The sequence below is a fragment of the Lathamus discolor genome, chromosome 2 (assembly GCF_037157495.1).
Source record: "Lathamus discolor isolate bLatDis1 chromosome 2, bLatDis1.hap1, whole genome shotgun sequence".
Classification (NCBI taxonomy): domain Eukaryota; kingdom Metazoa; phylum Chordata; class Aves; order Psittaciformes; family Psittacidae; genus Lathamus; species Lathamus discolor.
In genome coordinates this window covers 133,060,396-133,073,278 of record NC_088885.1, presented here as the reverse complement: position 1 = coordinate 133,073,278, position 12,883 = coordinate 133,060,396, and the positions used below count along the sequence as shown (strand labels likewise).

At 35.8% G+C, this 12,883-nt stretch overlaps 1 protein-coding gene across 2 annotated transcripts in view; it reads right to left on the bottom strand.

The window, feature by feature from the left end:
- WWP1 (WW domain containing E3 ubiquitin protein ligase 1) overlaps positions 1-12,883 on the bottom strand; it is a 61,397-nt gene continuing 48,514 nt past the window's right edge. For both annotated transcript variants that reach the window (XM_065668529.1, XM_065668530.1), the window contains exons 17-24: positions 11,309-11,468; positions 8,323-8,456; positions 8,052-8,192; positions 6,587-6,707; positions 5,095-5,199; positions 3,849-3,945; positions 3,403-3,475; positions 1-2,150 (exon numbers count right to left, since the gene is read on the bottom strand). In XM_065668529.1, the coding sequence (XP_065524601.1) occupies positions 2,051-2,150; positions 3,403-3,475; positions 3,849-3,945; positions 5,095-5,199; positions 6,587-6,707; positions 8,052-8,192; positions 8,323-8,456; positions 11,309-11,468 (931 nt within the window). In that variant the 3' untranslated portion in view covers positions 1-2,050. The remainder of the gene's footprint in view (positions 2,151-3,402; positions 3,476-3,848; positions 3,946-5,094; positions 5,200-6,586; positions 6,708-8,051; positions 8,193-8,322; positions 8,457-11,308; positions 11,469-12,883) is intronic.

Here is a 12,883-nt window from a genome sequence, read left to right as displayed (position 1 = left end):
TCGTGATGTGCTGTCTTTTTTTATTATTATTTTGCTCAACTTACTCACAGATTCACAAAATTCAGCAGTTGGTAGTGGGTCACCAAGTCAGTCATTAGTGCAAATTCGTAAAGTTCAGCTCTGTGACATTCACCCCTCTGAATGGTCTTTCAGGCAAGCCACGTGCCCTTCTGTTACCTGACCTTTGACTTTTGATGGTTGTTTTTTTCTGTAAAGCTTCCTCCATTCTAACCAGCTTAAGTCATAATTTAAATGGATCTACACTTCCAATTAATTTGATGCTATATTTATGAACATGGTTTTGCAGAAGACATTTGGTGTAGTATGAAAAACTCTCGAAAGTGGTGGAAATATTTGGAACTCTTCCAGAAAGTTCACGTAAGAGAGCAGTCTATTGGGCCCATTGTACTACCAGTGTTATCACAGCTATGTGCAGGTTAGCAGCTCCACAGCGAGCTGGGTGTATAGAATACAAAGCCTCAAGAGAATCCATTGTGTAGAAAAATAAAGTTTTAGCAGAATTCAGTTGCTGTATTGGAAAGATACATGAGCTTTTCTGCATGTACACTTTTAACAGTGCAATATGATATGTTACAGAAGTGTTTTTAATCATATTTAGAAAATCATTTTCATGTGTGTACAAAATTCTGTATAAGTTAAATGTAATGGAATTTACAGTTAATATTTAAAGCATAATACAAATGGTAATTTTAAACATGGTTTTACTCTATAATAAGGAAGCACAATTTGCTAAAAGTAGCATTTAATATCATTCACATGAATAAGGTGTTAAATTCAGGGGGGTTTTGAACACATATGTGCAGTTCAGCAAATGCCCTCAATGCCAATAAACCTAATTTTAAAATGCCTTTATACTATTGTGCACTTAGGGCAAACTTGACGTACACAACAGGATGACAGGTTTTAGACATACTTAATTCAGGTTCATCTGAATTTCTGTAAGAAGTTAAGAGGAATAACAGTATTTAAGGATATTTTTACCTGTGCAGAGCTGATGTAACTGTCATTTTATTTGGGTTTACTAGATCCAATAACTGAGGATGAACACAGAAAGCAGCAGAGTTCACATTACCTTTCGTATACTCTTCTAGCTCAGTGTACATTAACATACTCTACAGAGAGTTGTACAAAGGACATCAGGGATTGAAAAGCAAAACAAAAAACCAAAGAAACCTGTAAGACACCAGACCAAGGAGAGAATGTGTAGTATTTTCTCTTTTATTATTAGTTTTTCTTTGAAGATTACCTAACATCCTTGTGGTGATAACCCAAGGTAATATGTAAACAAATTTCAATGCTGCTCAAATGAATTAAAATATTCTGTTCAGCTCCTACAATAAGTCAGAACAGTGGCACCAATTCCTTTCAACATTAAATCACATTCATCTTATTGTACATGACTTTTGTGCAAGTAGTAAAGGCTTTACTCATGACCTTGGCTACATCAGTAGAGAGGGATATATCAGCTATTTACGTATTTAAAAAAATTAAACTGACAGAACAACGTATTCTGTCGTCTCAAATACCAGCAGCATCTTTCTACATATTTAGGATACGTTTGGCCTAAGCCTTTAACACCTTTTAGAACAGCCATGCAATAAAACAAACTTGGAGATGTTTCTTAAGAAAGAACACAGAGCAGTTTAAACATTTTTCTGAATAATAAAGCCAAGATAAAGCAAATCCAGGCCCTTTTAAATGGCTGCAACTTCTCATACACTTAAAGCTCTATAAAACTAGAGCCTATTCGTATATATATTTATACTTTTTATATATATTTTAAATAAGTCTCTTGTCTGCTTTCAAAATTTATGAGGGGTTTTTCTGGTCTTTTGGAAGGGCAATAAATAAAAGTAGAAAAGGCTGAACTGTTTTGCATATCTTTGTGGAAGAACAGAGAACACTTATACTTTTAGAGTTCCAGAAAGATCACTGTACAGAACAAAAAGCTTATATACAATTAAGTGTGCAATCTTAGTTGGCTGGGCCTTTTGTTATGCAATATCTCCTTTTTGACTAGAAGCCACTTCTACTCTTGACCAAATCCCTCTGTTTCTTCAATGGCAAAGAGCAGCTTCTCTTTTAGTTGTTCATAGCTTTTATATGGTGGCAAATCCAAACGATTAAAACTGAGCAGAAAAAACCAAAATGTTAAGTTTAGCGGAATGCCAGGTAGAACACTACAGAGCTTGACTGCTACAGCAGAAGTTAAAAATGTTCTCATCTAACATTAGAAATGAAGAGACAGCAATCAGTGCAATCTTACTGCCCTTTCTATGAGCAGTAAAACCAGAGTACTTTAAGAACAAACTACTCTTATCACATCAGATAAAACCCAGAGCCTTTGCAGATTACAGACAGCCCCAGAGACAGAGAACTGTAACACTCACAAAAGGAAATGTTCACCATTATAGAGTGATCCATCTTCAAATTCCATCAACAGCATGAAAAAACTGAAATTCTTCTTTCTATACATGCCTAGATACAGCCTGGGGCTTTTTTCCTCTCTAAACTTTGCCCTAAAAGGCTTCTGCCAAAATTCTGTTTCATTCCATGTCTTCCTCAAAATTATGTCAGACAAAGAGAGATGTTTAATTCCTGCAAACATCACTTGAAAAAACAGCAGTGGTGGAGGAAATGGTGAAAATGGAGGATTCCCTAAAGTAGATTTTTTAACTACTAGGAAATTAGATAAATCCAAATTAAAATTATTAATTCTATTAATTAATCACCAATGTTATTAATATTAATAATTCTATTATCATTAGTGTGATTAATATTATTGTTATAATGTTGCCATAGGAAGGTGTGTCTACTTTGCACACAGTATATAGGGGAAACTGACCTGGGTGCCTGTTGCACCAGTTTGGCCCAGGAATGACAAGCCAATAATAGCCTGCAGCCTGTCTTGACTAAGCATCCCTGTTCTGAACGTCTGCTGTCATTTCTCTCATGCTGCTTTTTCTCATCACTATACCTTTATCTTTTACAATTTTACTGTACAATAAGTGTATCTAATAGCTGTAGATGTAATAGCTACAGCTAATAATATGTAATATATCTAATACCAACTTGACTTCTGCCAGTTATTTAACATTCTCTAAAATGATTATGGAAATACCTCTCAGTTCTATGCAAGAAGAATGATATCATACTTTTGATAGATCTAATACTAACAAACTGTGTACAGTGCAGCAGCAAAACTTAAGAATAGGGGAACTAGAAGAGTTTTCAATACCGGAATGTCAGAGCAATCAAAGAAAAGAAGCTGAAAATTGACATAAGAGAACTGATTCAAATACATTTCATTTGATTTGGTCAATGCAAGACCAGAGGCAAGAAGCCACTTAGAGTACAGAAAGTTTATACGTATCAACTCACCAAGTGTGACTCCTTGGTAACCAGGTTTCCTTACCAACTTTTTCAATGCAGAATTTCTGAGGACCATTACTTCCTAGAAAAGAGTTCAAAAGTGTGATCACAGAATGGTTTGGCTTGGAAAGGACCTTAAGATCATCTAGTTCCACACCCCTGCCATGGGCAGGGATGCCTCACAGTCATATATTTGTGACATAAGACACAACTCAGACACAACAGAGAGAGCTCATTATGTGCTACTCTATGTTACATGATTATGAACATTCTTCTCACAGAAATGATATAACTTATTAATAATTTATAAAAGTATTCATGGGATTTCCCATATAAAAAGCCTTTCTAGATCCAAGCTGACATACATGAAGTTCCTGCTGTCTGCAAACTTGCAGCACAGTTCATTTGCAAATGGAACAGGTACAGTATAAAAGTTGAGGTCACCTTTTACTTACCCATAAGTTCAGCAAATCCACCCAGTGGTAATCGGCAAGTGCCAGTGACAAACTGCAGAAGTCGCATGCGAACCTCGTTGTCTGTTTCTTTTACAAACTAGGTACAGAAATTCAAATTACTTACTAAAAATCTTTACCATAGCTGGAGAAAAACAAAAACACCATGAAACTGCTTTAAAAGTGTAGTTCCATTTTAAAAGGCACCACCTTGAGAGCAGTTTATCTTTCCTTCTTTCAGCAAAATTGGGTTGAGGGACATTGATTTCAGATTATATGCACTGTCTACTGTTACAGTGTGAAGGCTGGGAACAGCAAACAAGAATAATCTTTACCTACTGTATTCCACACTAAAATATAAATCACGCCAATGATTATATGAAGGCTACTGCCATTTTGATTAAGCACAGCAACAGATTAACCACAGGCTCTTGGTATTTCAAGAGTGAAGTATTTCCTGCATATGGCAGTCTCAATGAGAGAAAACACCATCCAAAACAGCTGCACCACTATGGAAAGAAATTCACTGTGAAAGTGAAAAGGAAAGAGAAGGGAGGTAGTGAACATTTCAGTAAGAGAGGAGACACTGATACATCCAAGATTTTAGCTCAGAAAAACCAGGATAATAAAATGAATATTTTTGTCCTATAAATGTTAAAACCATATCCAAGTTACTGATTCTTTCAGTGCAAAGCTTCTTAATCATAAGATAATCTTAATCATAATCTTAATCATAATCATAAGCTTTCATATCATCAGATCTGACATTATTCTGACAAGATAAATAAGCTAGAAAATAACTGATTTACATCATTTTCTCATTGAAACTTTGTCTAAAACAATGATTTGCATCTCTAAAATGATGACTTATGACAAGACAGGAAGTGCGTAGCTGTGATTGCTCTTTAGGGAAATTCATAGAAACTGGGAGCCTGTATAGAATTTTTTGAGGTTTTTTCCTGAAAATAATTCTTATCCAACTTCACTGAATTGTGAGTTATAATCAGCCAGTGCTAGATTGGGACAGCTAATATGACAATAATCATAAATAGTATACGGCATTTCAGATGTACAGGTGTACTACACAGAAGAATGCTTAAAAGGTAGATCACTGCTAAGAATACAAAAAAAATTCCAGCACCATATAGTCAATACAAAGGACGAGATTTAGAAAAATTATTCAGGACCCAGCCATCGAAGTGTAATGCAGGTATCCATCTGCCATTTCGCACCCTAAAGATCAACATACCTGCCAGAACCATATTATCTGCTTGCTATTCCTTGTATAATGACGATAAACAGTGTTCCTCTGCCAGTCTGCTAAATCAACTTCTTGCATACCACAAAGCATAACCTAGAAAAGAGAATGGTTACTTGATAACATACATGTCTACATGCATTAATTAATTTTGTATCCTGTATAGGAGACTAACAAAAATGGAAGTACTTGTTCCCAGAAAAAGGGCTGAAAATTTTTAAGTATACTCTGCTGTTAAGATTTTTCTTTATCCTAAGTTTACAGAACTTCCCCCAAACTGTTCATGCGTTTAAGTGGTCTGAAAGCCTGCATACCAGGACCTTTTTCTGTCTAATAATTCAACAATAAAAGGTTGTACCTTAATATAAAATTTCTTTTTATGGGAAAAGAGGATATTACCTTTCCCATTAAAACCTTGCCTCGTTTTTCCAGCTGATGATAACATTGCTGCTACTGCTACCACTAGTACACACTGCAAAGTATACATCTGCAAAATATTCATTATGAGAGGCAACGGAAGCTGAAAGTGCTAAAGGCAAAGCCTCCTAGAAAACTGAACAACAAAGAAGACAGTTCAATGTCCTTTCTCAGGAAAAACTCCCATTCAACTTAAGAAGCCTTCAGAACACTGCTCATTCTATACAGAGAACCTTGGCAGGTCTCACAGAAGCCCTACAAAGCCTTTTATCGCTGCTACAAATCACAACCCCAGCAGTGAACATAGGTCAGGCAGACTGTTAAGTAAACACGGTGCCTGCAAGCAATTCCTCTTATCAGCCCTTGAATCACATACCGAGGACCTGCAAAATTCAGTTTCAAATCTTGTCAGTTCCTGCAACTTTCTGTCCTGGAGTGTCATAACTCTAGAACCTACCCTAGACTATGTATGTAAAACTAAGTGATCACTGTACACCAAAATCAACTTCCGTGACATCTGTTACAAGATAATTCTACCCATCTCCCACAGAGGGAGTAGTCTTCTGTGACTAACAGATCCACCTGTGACCTCATAGGCTGATCTTTTGACCTTTTTGAGGGTGGTGAGGCACTGGAACAGGCTGCCCAGAGAAGTGGTAAATGCTCCATCCCTGTCAGTGTTCAAGGCCAGGCTGGACAGAGCCTTGGGTGACACGGTCTGGTGTGAGGCATCCCTGCCCATGGCAGGGGGGTTGGAACTTGATGATCTTAAGGTCCTTTCCAGTTCTGTGATTCTGTGATCTTTCCAGAGAAATTTACAGAACACATTTTAATACTAAGGATGGAATCTAAAAATGCCAAATGCTGAACACCACAAAACACCAATTCAATATATTACTGGCTTTTCACCATGATTTACCCCCACTGCTCCTAGTAAATTCTCCATGTTTCAGAAGCTATGAAATGCAGCATGCCACAGATGAGGGATTCAATCTGATCTATTCACTTAATCACTCCATATATATTACCTTTGCAGAAGTTACAAATGTTGAACAGAAAACCTCACCTCCAGCTCCTTTTCATCAAAATAGTGCAGCCACTGTAGAGGAACAACTTCATTGAAGCCATCAAGAAAAGCTTTGGTTTGTTCTCTAACTCCCCGAGAAAATCGCCACTCAGCCATTAGCCTGGGATGGAAAAGAACAAACATAAATTAAATATCAATTAGCACTCACCATGAAGAAGCTCAAACATGTATGATTGCATGCGTGTTCCCATAAGGTAAAGCTCTCTCCAATTCTACTTTCTTATACTGTACAATTCCATAGAAGGTAACAGACCAACCACACCAACAGTATCACAAATCTCCAAACTCAGAAAACAGTAAAAGATGTACTTAGACTACCATTCCAAAAAACTATACATACATACATACATACATATATATATATAATAGGAGTATTATTAACCTTCCATTAACAAAAATTCAGCAGCCTTTTCATGTACATAATGCTTCTTGGGCATTACGGTTTTGTTATGGCAAAATTTGCTTTAGCTTAAGAAGTGCATAAACATAGTGTTTCAATGATAGGAAAGAAACATTTCCATTGAAACATTCTGTTCTTGAACAAAAGGCACCATGTACACAGAGAATAGTAAGAAATACTATTGCTGGGAACACCCGTAACTACAGATGCCCCATACTTCCAGCATGAGACTACTTTCAGCTTCAACAAAGAATAGTCATTTCCTGTTCTGAGCTTTTGATTTATGCTAAAATTTGGAGGAAGAGGTAACATTTTTTAAGTTTTAACTGAAATGGTCAAGCCACTTCTGAATAAAAAAAAAAGACAACAAATATATATTTGAGAAACTATTTCACTGAGAGACCAAAGATGCTAATTTAAGAGGAAACTATGTGTAGCACTGGACATACACTGTATCACAGAAAAGAATCTGTGTACATCTCCTTTTGAGACCACTCCGAATAGATGGATCAGAAATAGAGGTTCAGGAAAAGAAAGGCAGTGATAACATTAGGAGAGAGCAGCATAACAGAACAAAGAAAAAAAGTAGTTTAAATCACACCACACTGTACACCATTCTGGATTTCAGTTTCCACAGTGACAGCAAAGTTCTGAAAAATTTGAAAAATCTGTCAAATAAATGGCTTCCCTCCACCTGGATTCGTTACCTAAATCACTGAAAATAGCTTCGCTCACTTTCAGTTTCACCTATTCTCTCACTGTACATGTAATAACAAGACAAGTCATCTTCTCTTTCTATGGTCTCCTTTTTTGAGAGGGATGGGGCAGGAGGACAAATGGGGTAGGGGTGGGACAGTGGGGGAGAGGGAAGAGTGGAATGGGAGAGATTAAAATGTTCCAAGAGATTATGTGCACCAAGATACCAACAGTCCCAAGAATTACACAGTACTAGAAAAAGAAAAAAATATTATATACTGTGTCAAGAAAGACTAGAGCAACAGAACAAATATGGAATAATTTTTTTCAGCATCTACACCTTCCTACCCAATATATTCTTCCTTGTTTTCCTCAGTTACCAAGATATTTGAACCTCCTGATTTCAGCTCATGTGAGGTTACTTTTCCTAAGAGCTCCATATCCACACAAAAGTACATTTCCAAGTTACACTCTTCAATGTTGTTATCCCTGAATGAAAAGAGAAAAAAAAAAGTGTTCTATATAATTAGTTCTATATAAACAAAATGGGTTCTATATAAACAAATTAAAAAAAAAAAAATCAATAAAACATCACACACACAAAAAATAATCTACAAACCTTATCCAAATTAGGGAGTTGTAAAATTCAGTATCAATAGATTCTAGGTCCTTAATAGTAAGTTTTTTGCTCAGCATTCGTTTGTAGAAAGGCAAAGAAAAACCAGTGTCAATAAATTTCCCATGAAACAATGCCTGTTGAACAGAAAGAAGTCTGTTTAGCTCTTACTGAACTGCTGAATTATTGAAGCTTTTCTGGACTTGAATTCTTTTTTTCCTTTCTCCTTCAAATAATAAGAAGCACCAAGTAGCAGTAGCAGCTTGGTTTTAAAAAGAATGAAACATTGCATTAAGAGGGAAGGAAAAAAGAATGATTAATTTACAACGTTATCCAAGCATATGTTATCATTAGAATTTAGAAATTATCTGATTAAAAAGAAACTTGTCATAAAAGAATGAAGTCTACAAAAAGAGAAGATTACCAAGTTTCCTCTTTCTTATGTGGATAGGTATATATGCCAAGTGTTATTTGCTCTTACTTGATCATATTTGATCCTACTTGATAATATTTGATCCTGCTTGAGTAGTGCATACACCCTGCAAAATCATCCTTTACACAGTGTTACCGCAGCTTGTATAAAATACTTTAAAAATGTAATCACAGACTGCTTCAGAAAGAGCTTTGGGAATCACATTTTTTATAGGTAACAGAACTGAAAATGAAATTTTACCTTCTAGTGCAAAAATTAAACTGAAAAAAAAAACCAAACCCCAAACCAAACAAAAACATGTGCTCACACTTGTCTCGCCATACATGCACAAAAGGTGTAAGCTGATTTCTAGTACTGAAGCATAGCACACACACAGACATACACACTCTGAACCTGTATCCTGACTCAGTGCATTTGAGTGATAACAGAGCACGGCTTTTGAAAATATGAAATATTTTTTATGAATATGAAAATATTTTTTCCTCATCCTTATCAAGTACACTTTCTTCATTAAAATATTCCTTTAAAAAAATCACCCTAAACATTGGTCTGGTATGGCATTCATTGCTTGCCTTTACTTACAGCTGAAGTTTTACCAGCCAAAGAGCCACGGTAATGGCCCATTTCCTCTAGAAAAAGGCAAGGCTCCATCTTTTCTCCCCACCTTCTAATTTCCCCCTTAGGGCTCACTCTAGCATGTACTATCTTCTGATTTAGGAAAGCTTAAACAGAGGCATTTATTTATTTATTTTTAAACTGGTCTATACTTCTCATGGGAGAGCAACCTAATCAAAATGGAAAAATTAAATGCCAAGTGCAGCATCCACCCATAGGATTTCCTGCTTTTTGAAAAAGTCAGCTCTTAAATTATCTCATTTAATGTCTATGTCATCTTACAGCAAAATATAAAAGTTACCTCAGCCAACCTCATTTAACAGCTTTTTACTACAGTAATGTACATTTTTACATTTAATCCCATTTTGGTCAAAAGCATTTGTGATTATTTTAGCACTTAAAGCCAAAATAAGTCACAACTATTCTAGAACTGTGAGAGCAACAGAAATTACAACTGTACTTAAAAAGCCTACCTAAACTCCCTGAAATGATTTCCACTTACATTATTACCTGAGCTATTTTAAGCCACTAAAGGGTATCCCCAGGAAGTATTGTAGGGAATACCATCCATTACAAACCATCAGTATACTCAAACCTTTCAACTGACCACATCAGGCACCATTACACAGGCCTCTACCTCACTCTCTTCCCCTTACAGAATTTAAAGTAAAAATACGAAAGTAGTTCAGGAAAGAAACTTTGTCTTTTAATTACATTAAATACTTTAATTCAAGTATATTAATTAACTTACAGGCCTTCTATGATCCCTATTTTTATGAATTACATTTCTGAAATTAACATTTCAACTACAAATTTTATCTTATGTACAAGAAAAAAAAAAAACACTGGCTAAAAGAAAGAGAATTTGGCTCTAGCACCTACTTGGCTTTATCACATCTTCCTGCTTAATGGCATTATAGCTTGCTGAGGGTTCCAAAAGAAAGAAAAAAAATGTTGGCAGCCCACTGCATCTGTTAACCCAATGAAATAAACTTTCATGACAGCACAAAAATACAGGAATGTCAGGGAGCTTGCCCATAAAATCCTCAAAATCAGAGATGTTCTCATCAAAACTAAATAAATTTGTTTCTCAAGAAGAATCTGTAAGAAAAGTAAAACCAAGAAAACCCCCAAATCTAATTTCTTGTAAGTCTGAAAGTCTGTTATACTTTACTGGTATTTATTATGATTTCATACACAAAGCCTGAAGAACAGAAAACAACAGTCTCTTCCATCTGAAAATGCACTTTTGTTTACTTTTTGTTTTCCCTATTCACCATTTTCCGGGATGTTTGGAGGGCTACCTGTAGACATCATGATGATTATGTGGAAAGATGACTGTATCACTACATGGAAGGAAAGAAATATGACAGAGTAGGAGTCCACTATAGGAAACAGACTCAGTGGTATGAGAAGAAGAAATGATACATACAGCATGTCTCATCTGCTTTTAATTTAAGAGACACCCGATGGCAGAGAATCAGCTCCCTGCCAGCTTCTGCTCTCCTTAGTATCTGACCTTTGTATCCAAGTACATATGTTTAAATTAAGGCTCAGTGTATGCCACAAAAAAATTCTAACTCATTTTTTCAAATATAATAAGGTATATCAAGTCTAGCAAAGGAGCCTTTTTTGGAAAATACGTCACATTTTTCAGAGCATCAGAATTCAGACACTCAACCAAACAGCAGTTTGCATGAAGTACACACATCCAATTGATAAAAATAAAATATACTGAATGCCATGCTAACTGTCATCACTATCCCAGGAAACTTGATTGTGTAAGAGACTTAACTCTCCGGGAGTATTTTGGCTCAATAACCTTATGTGCCTTTCATTTCTAATAGATTAATATAACCTTTAATAACTGTAAAAACAAGTATTGTTCAGGAATAAACGTATAGCTACAGCAAATAATAAAACCTTAAAAATCTAACCTACCATGGCAATAAAGCGCCCAATGAAACAGAAATATGAAAGATGGTCAGGATTGATTGTTGATGCTGGATTTATCTGCAGGCAATAGTTGCTCTTGCCAGCATATTCAAATAGGCAGTACATAGGGTTCAGTACTTCATGGGAAAGCAAGAAAAACCATTCTCTAAGGAAAAAAAAACATGTATACACATAAAAACCATCAAATACAGATGCTTATCACCATTCCCCTTAGGTAACTAGAAAAATGGTCAAAATATATGCAAACTTAGAAAAATAACATAAGCAATGCTGTATTAGAATCATAGAATTATATATGGCATTATATACTTTTTAAATATTAAAAAAATCATTATTCAAATCAATAATGTTAGAAAGTCATGGTTGTCATAGTTTAGAAATTGTTAAGCTTGTCACCTTGAACACACCCTCATAGCACAAGTTTTAGCTGTATATTAGTAACATTTTTGCCTACAGAGTCCTTGCCTCAAATACACAGTATTTACCCTCCTGTCTGCTTTACTGCATATGTATCCAATCTCCATCCAAAAAAACCTACAATTATTCCATGAGCCGTGCTTAAAAGAAAACAAAACCAAAAAACCCAAACCACAGCACACCTTATTTGCTTTCCCCGTATGGCAGTGGAACACACACAGTTACTGTGGTTTAACAAACTACCATGTATCAGTTAAGCAAACACAACATGACAATAGGAAAACATATTTTTGTTGAGGTTTAACTAGGACATGTTATTCACCACTTTCATAGTTTCCAACTCAGCTGACCTGAAATAATAACAGATTCTGGTATTTCATCATTAGCATAGCTGATTTTTAGAGCATTTGTTGCTTTATAGCATTTACATATAACCACAGACCTCAGAAGCAATCATATATACTCAGGATTTATTGTATCAGGCCCTTTGTAAAGGCTTGGAACTGAACAATCAGGGTTAGGGAAAAGCCACAAAAAAAACCCTAAAAGTCTATCCTGCAGGGACTGAATTACATCCTAATCTGCCTTTCAGCAGTCACATTTAAGAGGTATCCCTTCTATCTCTGTATTTACCTGAGATCAAGTCACGGATGATGACTGCAACAACATGCTTCCAATCCAAAGGTCAAGTAGAAAGAGTAAACAGAGAAAAGCAGCCAGGATATGGTAACTCTAACAGGGTTCTGTGTATCTTTTAATAAGCACAAGACTGCTGTACAACATTCTATGCAGGCTTTATACTGAGACAATACTAACCCTACATAGATACATCAGATTTAACAGGCATTCAAATTAGATCAAAGCCAGATAAAGGATGAATCAAAGGAATCGATCATCAACAAGAAGTCTGCAGAAGCAAATTTTCGTATCAACAGCTAGAATTAGCCACAGGACCTCGTGTCAGACTGGTTCTGCTAAACACAAGGTAAATATCTGGAGGGAACACCAAGTTTAGCCTGCTGAGAAACAGGCAATAAACCAGGTGCAGCAACTTTCTATATTTGAATTAATACAGTATTACATTAGCAAGTCAGCACATGAACATTTACGCAGTGTCACTTAAGAATTCTCAGCTCAGATTAC